Source organism: Rhamphochromis longiceps, linkage group LG16 (assembly GCF_057381845.1).
Source record: "Rhamphochromis longiceps isolate RC_006_pf linkage group LG16, R_longiceps_female_GT1.1, whole genome shotgun sequence".
Taxonomy (NCBI): Eukaryota; Metazoa; Chordata; class Actinopteri; order Cichliformes; family Cichlidae; genus Rhamphochromis; species Rhamphochromis longiceps.
The window spans coordinates 28,225,078-28,245,116 of NC_140572.1; the positions used below are offsets into that span (position 1 = coordinate 28,225,078).

Sequence of the window (20,039 nt, forward strand, 5' to 3'; positions counted from 1 at the left end):
ACAATATACAGATACAGTGCAATAGCTGAGCACAAATAACAGCGGCAGTTTTTACTTTGCATGTTTGTTTTTAAATAAATTCTTTATTTAGTTCTTTGCTTCATAAATCTTTTTATATACCTTATTTTATTTGGCTCTATAGCTTGTTTTTTTATTTGTCATTTATTTTTTTTATTGCGTTTTTCTTGTTTTTCTCTGTGCATTGACTTTATGACAAATATAGGAATTTGAATCTTCACTGAGTCTGAGATATTTTATTTACGTATCTTATTGTTTGTCATGGTCTGGGTTGTCTGTCCCCCCCTCCCCCCCTTTTCTGACTCTTGCTCTCTTTCTCTTTTCAGGTGCAGTTGCGGGCGGCTGTTCTCCCCGGGCCCACCTGCTGGTGGAGCCTCTGTTTCCAGGTGTCAGCTGTCACACCTGTCTCTCATCTTCTCATCAGTGAGTAGTACTTAAGGACCAACTTGTGTTTTCATTCTCCCCTAGGTTTTTGCACATTGATGGAAGTGTTTTTGGCTCCCTCATACTCCGAGCTGTTTTTTGCTTTGTGCCCTGTTTAACTGTGCTCTCTTGATTGGCTCCTGTGAAAGGATGGTTGATGTTTTCCTTTGCTATTCCTGTATTGTTGTGGTGATTCAAGAGTCCAAAGCTGCTACTGCTTCAACCTGTTATTACAAGTCGGCTAGCAGCTACTTCAGGAATACTTGCAGTAAAAGTTGGAATTATCTGCCTGCCCATCCTCCACTGCTCTCTCCCAGTCTACTCTGGAGTCCTCTGGCCATTTAGTATGTTCTCCGCAGTCTGTTAATAAAGATAACCAAGTAACCCACCAACTCCACTTCCTTCTAAAATTAAGATCAATTCTGGAACTCTGGCTGAGTGTAACCTCTGTTTACCTCTTACCTGCACAATTTCCTGCTGTTATTTCGTATTGTTAGGGCCAGCTCTTGTGGTTGCTGTTGTTGTTGTTGTTATTTATTGCTGTAGCAAAATAATTTACCAAATCCAAATCTTATCTTCATCTCTCACACTTTTACTTCTCCAGTTTCAGGAATTATTGGGCTGGAGTCAGTAACTTGACCTGGTAGAGCTCACTGCATTCAGCATTTTAACAGCACGGAAGTCGTCCTTCTCAAAACAGCCCTTTATGGTATAGGTGCTTACTGTCATCCTCCATTTTCTCTGGCCTGGGGATGTCACTGAGGAACCCTTGACTAAAATGTTCATGTCCTGCTCCCCTCTCAGCACTTAACCCACGTTTTGGCATTTTACAAATCAATGAAATAGGTGGATACAAGTATGACAGAAATAGCTGTGTACAAGTATGTCACAGAGAGAAACGGGTAGCAGTGCATTGAGTATTATGAAGCTATTAGTTCTAACAGATCTGCAATGGAATCTATGAAGTCAGTGTCCCTCAATCAAGATTTATCAGTGTGAGGCTTATTAAATAATTTTATCTGATCTTCTAAGATGTGGTAAGATCCTTTCAAGATTGCATGCCTCTGTCTTTCAGGCAGTCCGCTTGTGTCTCTGCCAGGTCCTACAGCATCCACCCTGTGAAAGACCAGTCTGTCATTGCTCTCTCAAGCACTTTGTGCCAGACATGTGGTTCCTATTTTGCAGCCAGCGCAGCAGATTAACATAAAAGAGGGTGTGTAACAGTTCTTACATTGAAAACCCTGCCTGAGGCAAGAGGAGGAGAGGCCACAGCTGGATTACCTCATTTAGAATCCTTTAGAACACTGTTTACCTTGCAAAGTGTGCATCTCAATGAGGTATTGCAGTGGCAGCAAGCATAACAGGGTCAGTGGTATTAACAAACAATCTTCTTGAGCGAATGATTTTACTTGGCACCATGGAGACACGGATATAAGGCTGAGAGTCATGGGTAACTCGTGAAATGACACTATGACAACATTTAGTCCTCAATATAGGCCATACTGAAACAAACTGTATTGCAAAACAATTATGGTATTGCACTGCAACTTTAAGTGGAACGATACACAGAACCCTATAAAAAAGTTGGCTTTAGCAAGAAGTGAACTGGACATTTCATTTTATTTGAGAGTAGATCATTAATTAAAACATCCATCAGTCCATTCATTTCTTATCAACTTATCCGGGATTGCACAATCCAGGATTGCTGGAGGGCTGGGGCCTGTCCCAGCTGCTGAGGGGTGAGAGGTGGGTTATACCCTGGATAGGTCACCAGTCTGTTGAAGGGACAGCACACAAACATCCATTCATACATACAAGGAAAGTCAAACAAGCAAACGTTTCAATTATATCATTACACCGAAATGTTAGGGATTAAGTTAGCATGTAGTTATAAGTTTTGGTTATTATTAATATATTGGGTATTTGTAACTTTCATATTGTTTTTCACCCACAAAGCATAGACCAGGCTGGAGTTGATGGGAAAAGTAAAAATTTTTTTTTTTTTTGAGAAACAAATAACAACATCACATTAATAGAGGTATTGGTTAGTAATTATTATATTAACAGTGTAAAAGAAAATGGTAATGAAGTCTCATGTAATTAATCATCAAACTAAATTTTAGTTATCGTATAAAGCAACTAATTCTACTACCAAATGTGAACTATATTCACAGGTGAGTCCCATTTTCCTGCCATTTCCCTTTGTGTGCCCTGCTGACCTGTTCATGGAGCTACTGGGATGCTAGGTTCATGTTGTTCATGTCTATACATATCTAATGTAAGTCTGTGTGGCTGATTTAAAACAAAGTAGACATTGCTTATTCGATTTTGGCTTACAGCCAGGAGAACTTTGACCAGTACTGGATTTTGAAAGCACCAGTTGTGCCAGAAGGGTGTATTGTATTCTATTTTTATCTTATTGTATATTTATTTTATTTTATTCTACTGTATATAGTATTTTATTTTATTCTATTCTGTACAGTTGTGTACTGTATTTATTCTTATTGTATTCTAATTTTTGCCTCATAACTTTTGCACTGTCCACTTCCTGCTGTGACAAAACAAATTTCCCACGTGTGGGACTAATAAAGGTTATCTTATCTTATCTTATCTTATCTTTCTTACATGCTTGTGTAAGTCAGATCAAAAAGAAAGTGAAAGATTTAATATGCAAAACCCTATTTAATATTTTGACATTTATGTCTGTATTGTGATGGCCGGTGGGCTGGCCTTGTGTTTTGCTTTTTCTGTTACCTGTTTCTTGCAGGTAGGTGGAGCTGACCCAATTATAGATGGAGCACACCTGAGAAGCCCAGTCCCAGTGTATATAAAGACACCTTGACTGAACCAGCTGTCTTGTTCTGGCTCTGGCTCTCTCTGTCTGGCACCCATCATGTTCATTTGGAAGTTTCAGTTATGGCTGTTATGTCCTTTAAATTCTGTTTAAGTTGCCTTACCTTATTTTCATTAAATGTCTTACAGCCTTTAAAAGCCTGTGTGTGGTCTCCCTCTTACTTGTCACTTCCTATGAGCCGGGTTGTGACAAATGGGGGCTCGTCTGTGCAATTATCCTGGTTTGGTAAGCTTTCTAACATTTGATTGAGAGCTGGTCTGTTTGCAGCTGATTGCAACTAGTGCTGTTTGATGTCATCTGTTTAGGTGACTTTGTCTAGTTGTGTCTTGGCTAGGACTTGCCTTGTAGGCAATTGTTGAGTTGATTGCTGATGAGTTTGGTTATTTGTGGTGATTTGATATTCTGGGTTTGCTGTGTATTGTTTTTGGGAGGCCACATGGTTAGGAAGATTAAGTGGCGGCAGTCATGTTAATACTGTTGTTTTGCTATAGACTTAAGTTTACTGGCGCTACTATTGGTGTGCTGTCTTGTGTGAACTTTGTGTGAAATGCAGTATGAGCTGTATTGATTATTGAATATGCACAAGTTAAAATCAGTGCTTTCCCTGTTAGGTTGAAGGAGTGTTTCTCTCTTGAGAATCATTCATGAAATTTCTGTTGCGGTGAACACGGTTAGAGCAGTTGTCTCAGGAGCACGTCCCCAGAATTGAGGGGGTCGCTGTTTGTGCAGTTGCTTTTCTCTTTCTGGCAGTTTTTAGTGCATAAGTACCCACTGTAAGTAACTGCATGAAGACTAGGCTTTAGTTAAGTAGATTTTGGTTAGGCAGTTAGTGGGAAAGTGCTGTTTTCAATTGCATGTCAAGGATCAATACTTTGTTATGGCTACAGTTGATGCTTTTGTTCAGTCTCCATCGGAGGAACTCTTGAATAGTTGTACTAAAGAACAACTGTTGAAACTTGTTGAACATTATGATGCCGATGTTGGGGATAAACGGTTGAAAGATGAGGTTAAAGGAGTGTTAAAGGCTGCATTAGTAAAGAAAGGCGTGTTGCCAGGTAAAATGAAGACTTTAGTGGCTGATGTTGATCAGTCTGTGGTCTTGACTACAGTTGCTTTGTCTTTTGAGCAGCAAAAGGAGTTGTTACTCTTACAAATGGAAAGGGACAAGCTGAGCATTGAGAAAGAACGTGTGAGGCATTCTTTAGAAAAGGAAAAGATGGAGCTAGATGTAACCCAGTAGAGAAAACTACCTTTTGTTATTTTTTTCTTGTTTTCGTTTTGATTGTATAAATGTATTTTCATTATTTTATTTTGAAAAGAAACATTTATTTTGAAAAAAGGAAGTGTGATCCTCTAGCAAACTTTATTTTCTGTTGCTGGATCACAAGGGATAAATGCCTTTTTCATTGGTTGAAGGTGGTTTTAGCCCCGTCTTCCGAAACACCAGACCATCATTTCACATGAGCTAGATCTTTTCGCACGTGGAAATAGATGAGACAGGTCACGGATAGCTCGTGCGGAATTTTCTAACATTTTGGTGAGTTTAGCCCATGGGTTTGAAAAGTTAATAATGTGTTAGTCTGTTGCTAAAAGTTGTTTCTTCTGTTCATACCGATTCGCGAGTGGTAATTTGCTGTTTAAAAACGGTTGAAATGCTGTTGTGGTAGGATTTGTTTAGCATACTCGAAGGATGATTGGAAAAATGTATTATCTTGCTGGTTATACCTATTAATCATAATTTCATGGTTAAAAAGAGAACAAGAAATTCATTTGTTGTTTACATGGTTAAAATAATTTCATGTATAACACGAGATATATTCAAAGCATGCATGTAATGTATTACTGTGGTAATGTGAAAGAAATGTGAAAAGAGATAAAGAACTAAAGCTATAGCTGTGATACAAGAGAAGAAACGGAGCTGGCTGTGTACAATAATGTTAATATTGTTGTGCAGGCTAGGTTTTTTTCCCTTGTCCGTGTGGAAGGAACTAAGATTTTGGATTCCAATGGATTCTCTCCGGATGGAGATGGCGAGCCTGAGCCCAGACTGAACTTTGCAGAGGAACTTACTCTTCTTCCTCGACGGAGACTCCCAAGTGGTAACACACAAACCACAAACGAAAGAGAACAAGAACTAGACTAAGAATTTTTGACTTGACAAATGACCAAAGACAAAAAGACAATTGAATATTGAGCTCAAACGACTATTTTTGGGGTTATTTTTGTTTTGCCGGCTTCTTCTTCTTATTGTTATGGTTATTATCACTACTACTGTCAATGTGGAATTTGTGTCTTGTTTATTTCATTTTTGTGCAAAATAATAACTGTTGCTGCTCAAATTCCTGTCTCCAGCCATTTCATTCTGCATTCGCCTCGCTTTCTATTGTAGCCCTGCCGAACCTAGCAACTGGTCCGTAGTTTGGCTGTCCTAAACTATTTAAAATGAGTCAGTGGTTACAGTAAGTCTTGGCGAGCCAGCCAGGAGGCTTTTTCTCATGTGATTACAAGTATATAACGCACCCCAAATGGACCGTCTTGTTGAACGTGAATCTGTTAAAGTCCCAAATTCGGTGATCGTGAGCGAAATAGCTGGAGATGAGCAAATTGATGAGGTGACTGAATTCCTAAAACAGTATGGGTCAATCTCAAGAGTCTTAAAGGTAGATGATGGTAAATCTGAGTTTATCTCGAGTGTTGTTGTTGAGTACAATTCAGGTACTGCTGTTGATGCTCTTGAGCCGTTACCTTACAACCACATATCCGATAGCGGGGTTAAGTATAGAATACAGTCTCTTGCAAGCGTATACACGCGATGTGTGGGGAATGATACAACCAAGTCATATCTCACTGAGTTAAAAAACCTAGCCAAAATGAGCGGCCGAGGGTTTGCAGATGTTCTGAAAGACATGATGTCACAGATAGCTGAATCAATCAAAGAGCCTGAACATGATCAATCAGAGCAAATTGACTTACCTGAATCTCCCTTGGCTGAGTTTCAGCCTTCAGCTGTTGAACCCAGTGTTGATGGTGCACAGCAATCGAACCAGTCAAATCACACTGCAAGAAACCCAGCTCATAGTGTACCCACCATACCTGCACCTGATTTAAACCCTCCTGAGGTGCAGCGTGTAGTAGTTGAGCACATTGTGAGAAGAGATGATCATTCAGTGCAACATTTTTCACAAAAACTCAGAGCTTTTTCTGGCAAGGACCCCCGGCCAACCTATGAGCCAGATTATGATACTTGGCGTTCCAGTGCTGAACTAATCTTGAGTGACACTTCCATGTCGCAACTGCAACAATCGCGAAAGATTCTTGAGTCTCTCTTACCCCCGGCAGCTGACGTAGTTAAGCACTTGAACCCAGACAGCTCACCTGCAGACTACCTTCAAATGTTGGATTCTGCCTATGGGACAGTTCAAGATGGTGGAGAGCTTTACGCCAAATTTCTTGACACCTTCCAAAATCCAGGTGAGAAACCGTCGTCATACGTACAACGCCTTCAGGTAGCTTTAACTCACACTGTAAAACGGGGTGGTGCTTTAAGCAATGATGTTGACAGACTCCTTGTCACGCAGTTCTGTCGTGGTTGCTGGGATGATTCCCTTTTAAACGCACTTCAACTAAAACAAAAACGGATAAACCCCCCATCTTTTCCTGAGTTGCTTCTCTTATTACGCACAGAAGAAGACCAAAATGCTACCAAAACAATGCGAATGAAGCAACATTTGAACATCACGAAACAAAAAGCGACATACCACCTCCAAACAGTCAAAGGCTGCTTAGATGAAAATGAAGACACAACCACCTTAAGCTCAATTAAAGAACTCTCAAAGCAAGTTGCAGAGCTCCAGGCCCAACTGGTGCAGCTGACCGCGAAATCAAAAGCGCAGAATTCCAGATATGCCTCCCATACCAAGTCTAAAGAAAACCGAAAGCCAGACAAAGTGAGCAAGGAGCCCTCAGAACGAACAGTTAAAACTCAAAGTACCCCACCCAAACCGTGGTACTGTTTCCAATGTGGAGAAGATGGCCACATCAAGCCAAACTGCGAAAATGAACCAAACCCAGCCCTAGTTGCTGAAAAGCGCAAACTGTTTAAAGAGAAACAGAGGAAATGGGAGGTTGAGAACCCTCCAGCCACTAAGGAACAGTTAAACTGAAAACAGTCTCTATTGCGGGGCAAATGGAGACTGCAGCCAGGCGATCATGTCCCACTAAGTACATGCAACATGCTAACTGTAAGCAATCTGTCACTAAGCCACAGAAGTATAGTCTGCCAAAAGGGTTGGTTGGCTCTAAATGCACAGCAGTAGTTAGCATTTCTGGCGTTAATGTAAATTGTCTCCTGGACTCAGGGTCACAAGTGACCACAGTCGCTGAGTCGTTCTACAAACAGAACTTTCCAGATCAAAATCTTAACCCACTCTATGATCTTTTGGAAGTGGAGGGTGCTGCAGGTCAGCCCGTCCCCTATTTGGGTTATATAGAGACATGCATTACTTTTCCAAAAGACTTCTTAGATGCAGAGATGGACATACCAACCTTAGCTCTTGTTGTTCCAGACACTCATCCAAACAGTCAGACCCCAGTGTTGGTGGGAACAAACACGCTTGATGTCCTTTATGAAAAATTTTTGGACCTTAAGACTTCTGACTACTTACCTAGTCCTTGCGGGTTTAGAGCCCTGTTGAAAACTCTAGAACTAAGACATACACAGAACAAAGATGGGAGCATTGGGTTAGTTACCCTGTCAGGCAAGGCTACAGTTGTAGTTCCAGCAGGCCAAACAGTAGTTTTAGAGGGATCTGCTAACGTTCATTGTACTGCAGCAGACACGTGTGCCATAGTTGAACACCCCTCTCAGTCTTCCTTGCCTGGTGGCCTTTGTGTTAAAACTTGCTTGATAACACTTCCTTCCCGAGCTCCACACAAAGTGCCTGTTATGATTACAAATGAAACAGAACAAGATGTTACTATCCCGTCTACTTGTGTCATTGCAGAGCTGGGAGCTTTCCATTGTATCATGTCCCAGCATAATGTCACCAGTGTTAATGAGTCAGCCACAAGTAAGACACCGCTGAATTTCAATTTTGGTGACTCTCCGATTCCACATGAATGGAAAGAGAGGATAACCAAGCAACTCAATGACATTCCGGAAGTATTCGCTTTTCATGATCTTGACTTTGGGTGTACGAACAAGGTGAAACATTCCATCAAGCTTAATGATCCGACTCCCTTCAAGCACCGTGCACACCCTATACACCCTCAAGATCTTGAGGCTGTCCGGAAACACCTGCAGGAGCTGCTTGCTGCAGGTGTGATAAGAGAGTCTCAATCACCTTTCTCGTCTCCCATTGTTGTGGTGAGAAAGCGGAACAATGATGTGCGTCTATGTATAGACTTTCGCAAGCTGAACTTGCAAACAATAAAAGACTCTTACGCACTTCCAAATCTGGAAGAGACATTCTCTGCCCTTTCAGGATCCAGGTGGTTCACGGTCCTCGATCTGAAATCTGGGTATTACCAGATAGAAGTTGAGGAGGCAGACAAAGAAAAGACCGCGTTTGTGACACCGCTTGGGTTCTGGGAGTTTAACCGCATGCCGCAGGGCATAACCAACGCCCCAAGCACCTTCCAGCGGCTGATGGAGCGCTGTGTTGGTGATATGAACTTACATGAAGTGCTCGTCTTTTTAGGTGATCTCATCATCTTCTCAGATAGTTTGGAAGAACACGAACGCCGACTTATGCGGGTACTCCATCGCCTTAAAGAGTATGGCCTGAAGTTATCGCTGGAAAAATGTAAATTTTTCCAAACCACAGTTCGGTATCTTGGGCATGTAATCTCTGAAAGCGGAGTTGAGACGGATCCCGAAAAGATTCAGGCCCTAAAGACCTGGCCACGGCCCAAGAATCTCAAAGAACTAAGATCTTTCCTGGGGTTCTCGGGGTACTACAGACGTTTTGTAAAAGGGTACTCGTCCATAGTACGCCCACTCAATGACCTCACTCGTGGTTACCCACCACTACGTAAGAAATCAAAGTCCAAAGAACCCAACCAGACCTACTTTGATCCCAAACTGCCATTTGAGGACCGATGGACCGCAGAGTGTCAAAAAGCTTTTGACTCCATCATTGAAAAGCTAACGTCAGCCCCCGTCTTAGGCTTTGCAGACTCGAAGCTGCCTTATGTGCTCCATACCGATGCCAGTACTACTGGCTTAGGTGCAGCACTCTACCAGGAGCAGGAGGGTCAGCTCAGAGCCATAGCTTTTGCCAGTCGTGGGTTATCAAGAAGTGAAGCACGATATCCAGCCCACAAGTTGGAATTTTTAGCACTCAAATGGGCAGTGACTGAAAAGTTTCACGATTATTTGTATGGTGGTCAGTTCACTGTGGTTACAGATAGTAACCCACTCACATACATATTGACCTCTGCTAAGTTAGATGCCACTGGCTATAGGTGGCTTGCCGCTTTATCTAACTACAACTTTAAGTTACAGTATAGAGCGGGCAAGCACAACCTAGACGCAGATGGGTTGTCTAGACGTCCTCATGGAGAACTCGTAAATGATGTCCAGTCCAGGAAAGAGCAGGAGCGTGTAAGCCAATTTGTAGAGCGTCACCTAGCTGACACTGACACCACTGACACCATAAAGCTTGTAGATAGTGATGTTGTCCAAGCAATCTGTCAAAATCACCTTGTAAAAGTCAGTGATGATTGTCAGGATAGTGGTGTTACACTTGTAGAATCGCTTACCCTCTCAGCTGACGCGATTCCAGACATCTATGTTTCAGAAGAACATCATGGCTTACCAACCATCCCTGCCTTGTCCCAATCAGAAATTAAGGATAAGCAGAGAGCAGACTCGACAATCAGCCAAGTTATCAAACAAATCGAACATGGTCAGACACCTCCACCGACTGTTAGAAAAGAACTCCCAGATCTCCCTCTTTTGCTTAGGGAACTCAATCGGTTGGAAATGCACAATGAGGTGTTATACAGAAAAAGACAAGATGGAGACCAGGTGACCCACCAGCTTGTTCTTCCTGAGGAGCTCAGAGCTTCAGTGCTCCAAAGTTTGCATGATGACATGGGCCACTTAGGTATCGACAGAACCCTTGATCTGGTCAGAACCCGATTCTATTGGCCACGCATGGCGACACAGGTTGAGCAGAAAGTGAAAACATGTGATCGTTGTATACGGAGAAAGAGTCCCCCTGAAAAAGCAGCTAGACTGGTCAACATAACAACAACCAGACCTTTAGAACTCGTCTGTATGGATTTTCTCAGTCTAGAACCAGACAGTAGCAACACACGGGATATCCTTGTGATAACCGATCATTTCACTAAGTTTGCCCTCGCGTTGCCCACCTCTAATCAAAAGTCACGAACGGTCGCCAGGTGCCTGTGGGACCAGTTCATTGTCCACTACGGCATACCTGAGCGCCTGCACAGCGATCAGGGTCCTGATTTCGAGGCAAAACTGATAAAAGATCTGTGTGAGATCTCTGGGATAAAGAAAATAAGAACTACCCCGTACCACCCACGTGGTAACCCTACTGAACGATTTAATAGAACACTACTTAGTATGTTAGGAACACTGGAATCCAAACAAAAGTCTCACTGGAAAGACTATGTTATGCCATTAGTACATGCGTACAATTGCACCCGTAGTGATGCAACAGGGTTTACACCCTACGAGTTGATGTTTGGCAGAAAACCCAGATTAGCTGTTGATCTTGCATATGGACTTCCTCTCAGCAAAGATCAAAAAGTGACACATTCGCAATATGCTGAAAGTCTCAAGAAACGGCTAGAGGAAAGCTATAGGTTAGCTTCTCTAACCGCACAAAAAGTGGCAGACAAGAATAAGGCCAGATTTGATCGCAAAATAACTGTTTCAGAACTTGAACCTGGGGACCGGGTTTTAGTTAGAAACGTGCGGCTGCGTGGCAAGCATAAACTTGCTGATAAATGGGAGGCAGACATCCATGTGGTAGTCAAACGTGCAGGCGACCTACCCGTTTATACTGTTAAACCCGAGTCCAAGCAAGGTCCCTCCCGAACTTTACACAGAGACCTGTTGCTTCCCTGCAGTTTCCTCCCGGTTGCCACCGCAGACACATCTGAGCCACAGCAGGTTCACCGTCCTAAAACGCGTCAAACTGTTGTCACAGAAAGCAATGAGGATGAAGAATCAATGGAACTTGACAATGAACTTTTCATTCAATGGGTTGATGATTCCCCATGTGAAGAAATAACCAGATTTACTACTGTACATGAATATCCAAAACCTTCTCATGAACCAGACATTACAAACTTACCTGATTGTGACCTTTCTGAAATTGCTAGCAACAAGGAGCTGAATATGGATAAAGATGCAAGCAAAGACGAACTTACCAATCATGTGCTTGTTGAAAACTTACCAGATGGAGATGAGATTGGAATTGACGATCCTGTGGACAATGGAACGGGAACCGTATTGGATGAATCACCTGAGGATTTGGTTAAAGAACCAGGAAACCAGCCTGTTAACTCACCTGATGAGATGGACAGTTGTGATCCCATTACAACTCAACCAGTAAGACAGTCAACAAGAATCAGACATCCACCTAAAAGACTTGATTATCCTGATTTAGGAAACCCTCTAGTTACTGTTGTGAAATCACTTTTCCAGGGTTTGAGCATAGCCTTTTCTGAGTCCCTAAACAGTACAGAGGGACAGTACTGGCTACACATGCAACGAGACATGCATGACATTTAGCTGGGGAGAGTGTAACCCAGTAGAGAAAACTACCTTTTGTTATTTTTTTCTTGTTTTCGTTTTGATTGTATAAATGTATTTTCATTATTTTATTTTGAAAAGAAACATTTATTTTGAAAAAAGGAAGTGTGATCCTCTAGCAAACTTTATTTTCTGTTGCTGGATCACAAGGGATAAATGCCTTTTTCATTGGTTGAAGGTGGTTTTAGCCCCGTCTTCCGAAACACCAGACCATCATTTCACATGAGCTAGATCTTTTCGCACGTGGAAATAGATGAGACAGGTCACGGATAGCTCGTGCGGAATTTTCTAACATTTTGGTGAGTTTAGCCCATGGGTTTGAAAAGTTAATAATGTGTTAGTCTGTTGCTAAAAGTTGTTTCTTCTGTTCATACCGATTCGCGAGTGGTAATTTGCTGTTTAAAAACGGTTGAAATGCTGTTGTGGTAGGATTTGTTTAGCATACTCGAAGGATGATTGGAAAAATGTATTATCTTGCTGGTTATACCTATTAATCATAATTTCATGGTTAAAAAGAGAACAAGAAATTCATTTGTTGTTTACATGGTTAAAATAATTTCATGTATAACACGAGATATATTCAAAGCATGCATGTAATGTATTACTGTGGTAATGTGAAAGAAATGTGAAAAGAGATAAAGAACTAAAGCTATAGCTGTGATACAAGAGAAGAAACGGAGCTGGCTGTGTACAATAATGTTAATATTGTTGTGCAGGCTAGGTTTTTTTCCCTTGTCCGTGTGGAAGGAACTAAGATTTTGGATTCCAATGGATTCTCTCCGGATGGAGATGGCGAGCCTGAGCCCAGACTGAACTTTGCAGAGGAACTTACTCTTCTTCCTCGACGGAGACTCCCAAGTGGTAACACACAAACCACAAACGAAAGAGAACAAGAACTAGACTAAGAATTTTTGACTTGACAAATGACCAAAGACAAAAAGACAATTGAATATTGAGCTCAAACGACTATTTTTGGGGTTATTTTTGTTTTGCCGGCTTCTTCTTCTTATTGTTATGGTTATTATCACTACTACTGTCAATGTGGAATTTGTGTCTTGTTTATTTCATTTTTGTGCAAAATAATAACTGTTGCTGCTCAAATTCCTGTCTCCAGCCATTTCATTCTGCATTCGCCTCGCTTTCTATTGTAGCCCTGCCGAACCTAGCAACTGGTCCGTAGTTTGGCTGTCCTAAACTATTTAAAATGAGTCAGTGGTTACATAGAGCAGTATCGCCTAGACCTAATCAAGGCGGGCAAGTTATCAGGTGGTGTTGAGGCTGAAGAGTCTTCTCTACAAGGATTTGAAATTTTTGATATTGTGCGTAATTTGCGTTTGGTGCCAAAATTTGATGAAAGAGAGCCAGATGCCCTTTTCTCCCTTTTTGAACGCATTGCCGAATTAAGAGGATGGCCAGAAGCTGACTGTGTGATTATGTTAGAGTCTGTTTTGACTGGAAAGACTCAGGAAGCTTATTCAGCACTCAGTGCAGTTGATTGTCAGAGTTTTGCTACTGTTAAAGATGCAGTTCTGAAAGCGTATGAGTTGGTACCGGAAGCTTACCGTCAACGTTTCAGATCATGGAGGAAGTCTGATAAGCAGTCGCATGTAGAGTTTGCGAGGGATTTAACTAAGCACTTCAACAGATGGTGTTCTGCACTGGGAGTGATTACTTTTCAGGATTTATGTGAGTTAATGGTATTGGAGCAGTTTAAAGAGTGTGTTCCTCCTGTGGTTGCCACTTACATTGCTGAACAGGAAGTGACAACAGTTTCTGACGCTGCTAAATTGGCAGATGAATATATCTTGGCACATAAGGGGCAGGTTGGTAGAAACTGTTTTTCAGTTGGTGCTCCCGCTAGAGCTTTTGGTCAAACTAAATTTATGTCATCGGTTCCTGCGAAGGCCAATGGTGGTGTGAAGCTAGAGCTGGGCGATATGAGATTTTTTCATATCACGATATGTTTTTTTCATTTCAGGCGATAACGATATCTATCACGATATAAGCCAAATAACTATATTTGTAAGATTTAAATGTGCCGTTGCTCACAAGTAAAATGTGAAATAATCAGCAGCTTGTTTTTATTTAAATATTTATTTCCCATAATAAGTTCAACAGGGTAGATGTACTTAAGGAACATGAGACTTTTTCAGATAAATAAAGGCAAATATTGCAAACTACACAAAAGGCAGCCACTAAAGCGTTTAAGTTTCAAAATAGAACAAACAAAACAGACTAAATTGTCAATTCCACTTAGAAACAAAATATTAATTCTAAAAATAAATCTTAGTTTATTTTACAGAAGAACAGACAAAACTGACTAACTTTTGTCAATATCAAATAAACTGAGAACTAAAAGGAAATTCTCAATCTCTCCTTGTTGTATAGCTTAGCTTTTCAAACACTTTTAACAGTTACTTTAGTCTGACAAAAGCCGAATGACGAATTAGCGCTTCCAGTCAGAGACTGAGGCTACGTCCACGGGTACACGGGTATTTTTGAAAACGGAGATTTTCCGTTTTCGTTTTAAAAAATAATCCCGTCCACACATAAAGGCAGAAATGAAGGAAAACGCTGCTATGAACATGCCAAAGCAGCAGGTGGAGCTAGATTCCTAACCGTGCCGAAATGTTGGCCAATCAGAAGTCTAGAAGCCTCGGTGGGAAAAAGTAAACAAAGCTGGGGCATAGAAGCAGAACCGAGTCGTATGTGTGGAGGGACAGTAACTGTGTGTATATGTAAGCATTTAAACACTGCAGAGAGTAGAATTAATAGTAACAGTATTGTAGAAATTCATTTCACCGAAACAATAACGTGGCGCACAGTGTGACGCATGCACCAGTTTATTGTATTTCCAGACTTGCTTTCGGCACAATTTACAGTGCACGCTACTCTGCACGGGAAGTTTCGGTAGTCTCTCGGGAAACGCTAGTTTTGCCTAAGTCTGACTCAGAGAGTTATTCGGGGTTTTAAAGGATTTTGTGTCAGATGGATTTGTATCACTCCCAGGTGATGTTCATAAAGTTCCTGTAAAGATTTTGCGTGACACAGGAGCGAAGGATTCTTTTGTCTTAGCCTCCGTGTTGCCATTTTCACAGGTTACTGGTACTGGTGAGTGTGTACTTGTTCAAGGCATGGGTTTAACCACTATCTGTGCCCCATTGCATAAAGTCAGGCTGTCATGCAGTTTTGTGGATGATGATATCTGCCTTGGTGTTCGTCCTGCTTTGCTACTTGAGGGCGTGGGGAATGATTTGGCTGGAAATAGAGTCTGGGCTGACAGTTCTTTACCTTTTGAATCTAGAGTTCTGAATGAGTCCCCTGAGTGTGAACAGGGTTTTTCTGACTTTGCAGCTTGTGCTGTTACAACGGCTGCAGCTAAAAGGGATGCAGAGCCTGTAACTCAAGCAGAAGAGTGTCAGGTTGAACCAGATTTGATTGTTCCTGAACATTTGTCAGTTTCCCAGCAAGAGTTAATTCAAGCACAGCGTGCTGATGCTTCACTGACTGAGCTGTTTCACAAAGTGCAACCTAGTGTTGACGCTAGAAGTGCGGCCTCTGGTTATTTCCTGGAGAAGGATGTACTAGTCCGTAGCTGGATTCTGCAAGGGTTGGACTGTGTTGGAAGTCCAGTTGTCCAGATTGTGGTTCCGACTAAATCCGAGATGAGGTGTTGAAGTGTTCTCATGACAAATCTGGGCATTTGGGAGTGACGAAGACTTACAATTACATCTTGCGCTACTTCTTTTGGCCACTTCTTTTGGCTACGTCTTAAGCGTGATGTTTCAATCAGTCTATTAAACCTGCTCCACTTTGTCCCATCCCTGCTGTGAGTAACCCATTTGAACATTTGCTCATTGACTGTTTGTTCTCAAGCTGTTGAACATCACACATAATAAAGCCTCTCCTTATCATCCACAGAGCCAAGGTGCTTTAGAGCGCTCCCATCAAACACTGAAGTCCTTGTTACGTGCCTATTGCACCGAAATGAGGAGTGACTGGGAGGAAGGTTTACTGTGGCTTCTGTTGGCAGCGTGAGAAGTGTGCCAGGAGAGTACTGGGTTTAGCCCAAATGACTTGGTCTTTGGCCACAAAGTTCGGGGACCCTTGAAAGTGCTGTGTGATAAGTGGTTGTCAGGTGAACCACCAGTGAACTTGATAGATTATGTTAATGATTTTTGGCACAGACTGTATGTGGCAGGTCGATTGGCAAAACAGAACCTTGAAAAGGCTCAGGTCAAGATGAAATATTTTCATGACCGGCGTTCTGAAGAGCAGCAGTTTAGTGCGGGTGACCAGGTTTTGGCTTTACTGCCGATTGCAGGGTCACCATTCCAGGCACGATTTGCTGGGCCTTACACCGTGGTACAGAAACGGTCTGAACAGAATTATCTGATTGCTACCCCGGATCGCCAGACAAGAAATCTTTAAAAACCTGTGTGTGGTCTCCCTCTTGATTGTCACTTCCTATGAGCCGGGTTGTGACAATATGTAACAGTCAACAGATTTGAAGGGAAAGGAAACAAGGGCCATTGTTATAATGGCAACAAGGATCTCTGGGTCAGGAATCAAACTGTTGACGCTGCATTGTGGAATGTGCAGGGCTGGCTCTAGACAACACAGGACCCAAAGCAAGTTTTTCTTTGAGGCTCTCATCACTTTTCCTGGAGCCGAGAACTATGATTATATCGAAAGATGGATTGAGAGCAGGAAATACACAAAGATACAAACTCCTGATCTTTTTCACTGTAAATTCTCAAAACAGTTCTCAGAATAGAATGTTTTTCAACATTAATGTGTCCACCTCTTAAGCAGAAAAAGACAACTCCTTAAAAAATGTTGTTGTTTTTTCACCTAAAAATGAAAATGGATGTAATATTATAAATTTGGTCCTTGCATACAGCGTGTGTAAAATTTATGATCCACCCCTCGTTTCTTTATGCTTTGATCTGAAAGACCCAAGTGTTCTTGTGCATGAAAATAGATTAAGAGTATCTGAAAGTAATGTCCTTAAGAAATAGGAAAAAAAAATCTTGTTTAAAAATCTTGTTTAAAACTTTTACACTCATACAGGACACAAGAGACTCATCTGGTCCTTCAGTTGATCCATTTACTGTTCACTGAATGGAATGGTTGTGTACACACACACATACAGAAAAGGGTGGAGAATCCAATCCCAATCAGAGACAAATTTCTACCCTAAGTAGAGGTATTTAAGTGTCTGGGGGTCTTGGTCAGGAGTGAGGGGAGAAGCAGATCAACAGACAGATTGGGGCTGCTCTGTAGTGATGTTGATGCTGTACCGGTCCATCTTGGTGAAGAGAGAGCTGAGCATGAAAGCGAAAGTCTCGATTTACCGGTTGATCTATGTCTCTATCTCCACCTGTGGTCACGAGCTCTGGGTAGTGACTGAAAGATTGAGACTGTGGAAATAGGGGTTGAGGAGCTCAGCCAACCAGGAGGTGCTCAGAGTAGAGCCGCTACTCTTCCATGTCAAAAGGCGACAGTTGAGGTGGTTGGGGCATCTGACAAGGACGCCTCCTGGATTAGGTGTTCTGGGGATGTCACACGGGAGGATCTCGGGGGGTAGACCCAGGACATGCTAGAGAGATTATATCTCTCTGCTGGCCTGGAAACGCCTCAGTGTTCCCCTGGAAAAACTGGAGGTGGTGCCTAGGGAGAGGTAGGTGTGGGCTTCTGTGCTTAGGCTGCTGCTCCCACAACCTGGATACACATAGCAGAGGAAAATGGACTGAAAGATGCAGTGATGGATGAATGGAATGAAAAAAAAACAAAACAAACATTTTTACAAAGGGGAAACCAAAGGGATCCAAAAGATCTGGACTGGAAATCAGTGGAAACATTGTCAACAGCCATCTGTAAAATATGGTATCAACTTTGTTGTGGTTTGGGGCTACATTTCAGCCACGGTGTTGGGGATCTTGTCAGAAAAATAGGTGGAATTATGAATGGCTCAGATTTAGATCCACCATACAATACTGTCTGGAAATTTTTTAGCATTTACTAAAATAATACCTGGATAGAAAATCACACGGTGGAACACTGTCAGTCATGGATTCACCTCCCCAGACTGAGACCTTAACATTATTGAAGCATTGTGGGATTATCTTGACAGAGAACAGAACAAAAAGGAACCAACATTCAAAAATGAGCTTGTTGCAAGCCTATAGAACTGTTCCTGAAGACTACTTAAAGAAATTACAAGAATGCTTGTTTAAGAGAGTTCAGACTGTGTTGAAGAGAAGATCTGGTCATATAATATACTACATAAATATTGGCTTTCAAGCCTCATAACATTGTGCAGACTCTGTTTTTCTGCATATACTGTATTACCATGTGTGTTTGCACAAGTTTCAATAAATTGCTGCACATGTTTCCCATTGTCCTATCAAAATACAAAGAAATAAGGGATGGCTCAAGACTTCTGCAAAGCATTCGAATTTGTGTGATGGCAGTATAGTTTTTTTGAGGTATGCTTAGTTAAGTTAGGAGGTATGCTTTGCAGATGTATCTGATATCGCCATATTGAAGGTATTCAGAAAAAAGAAAACACACACACACATTCTTAATGTTCCTGGAGAAACATTGGAATTAATGAGTCACAATTCTGGAAAAACAACAACCATAGTCAGGGGAGTTTCCCTTTAGTGCATAATGGTAAATGGCCTTCCTTCCAGAAAGGCTTCCTATGGTGGGTCTTTACACACTTGCATATTCAGCCTACTGGTGATGTATGCGTTTCAACCATAGGACTGCACATTATTACAACACATTATTCAATTATTAATTAAATTCTGCAGATTCGGTTAATTAAAGGGACCATTTAATATATAAAACAGCAAGTATCTTAAAAATTCAATCCTTTTATTTTCCTTACTGCTTGTGAAATTAAAGGATTTTTCTTTTTCTCTGCTGCAGACCTTAAGCTATAGGCCCAAGATTTCTCCTGTAAAACCACCTTCCTAATGCATGCACACGGGGGAAAGGCCACATAAGAAGGAGCCCTTTGTGAGAGAAAAATGAATATAATTCTATGCAGTTTGATTAAATCATAATGTGGCAGGTAATGAATCTTCACCTTTGCAGTTCCATTACTCATTGGAGTCATGTTATCAGCCCCTAAATATAACCTCATTACATATTCCATTTCTACCAGTTTGATTCAGAAAGAGAAAAAAAGGACAAAAAAAAAAGCTCCTTTCTGAGCGTCAGGTGTATATTTCACTTTACTGTTCACACTCCTTTCCTTTTCTCATTCCTTTCACTCCATCTCCTTGAGTTATGGCCAGCAATCGCATATACCAGCCAGATAAAGGCGACTTTTGCAACATGAATTGGAAATAGATGAGAGAACCAGGGTGAAGCACTTCAATGGAAGGTTCAATTATTTTGATGGTTGGTCTCAGGACATTTTTTATGATGACACTCATTTATTCCCAGTAGTGCTCTATGGAGACTCACTTACATTATCCTTACTCACTCAGCATAATATATTCAAAATCAGCACCTAATTCTGGCCCATATAATCTAATTCCCAAATTTCCTGTTATATGATAAAGTTTAACTTCAACTCTTAATCCATCTTCAAATGACCCTGTGTTCCTCAGCCACAAACATCCAATTAAGCAAGGTAAATCTGTAATTAGGATGGTGCATAATGAACTTGACCCCTGAGGTGGGGCAGATGATGCCCTAACTAAAGATGATGAGCTAATCTGTTTCGACAGAAGAGTCAAAGGTCACCGATGAAGCTCAGATACGAGACAGGCCTAATGAATAACAATTGCTGGATTAACTGGAAGCCAATCCTTGATGGGGGGAGATTTGGCCAGTAATGACCCCTCAGATTTGCACATTGAAAATGGTGGTAATGATGTCATACAGACTGGAAGATGGCTTTATTTTTGAGTTTTTAACCAAACTGATTCTCTG

At 41.5% G+C, this 20,039-nt stretch overlaps 1 protein-coding gene across 1 annotated transcript; it reads left to right on the forward strand.

Annotated features, from left to right (window-relative positions):
* Nucleotides 1-4,549: 4,549 nt before the first annotated feature.
* Nucleotides 4,550-7,458, forward strand: LOC146651325 (paraneoplastic antigen Ma3 homolog). The gene is made up of 2 exons (XM_085384511.1): nt 4,550-4,832; nt 5,250-7,458. Exon 2 carries the CDS (start codon nt 5,821-5,823, stop codon nt 7,456-7,458), a length of 1,638 nt encoding a protein of 545 aa, XP_085240637.1. The 5' UTR covers nt 4,550-4,832; nt 5,250-5,820.
* Nucleotides 7,459-20,039: the final 12,581 nt, after the last annotated feature.

What these genes read in the sequence shown, in the direction of transcription:
- LOC146651325 (XM_085384511.1), top strand. Translation starts at nt 5,821, where the DNA reads ATGGACCGTCTTGTTGAACGTGAATCTGTTAAAGTCCCAAATTCGGTG.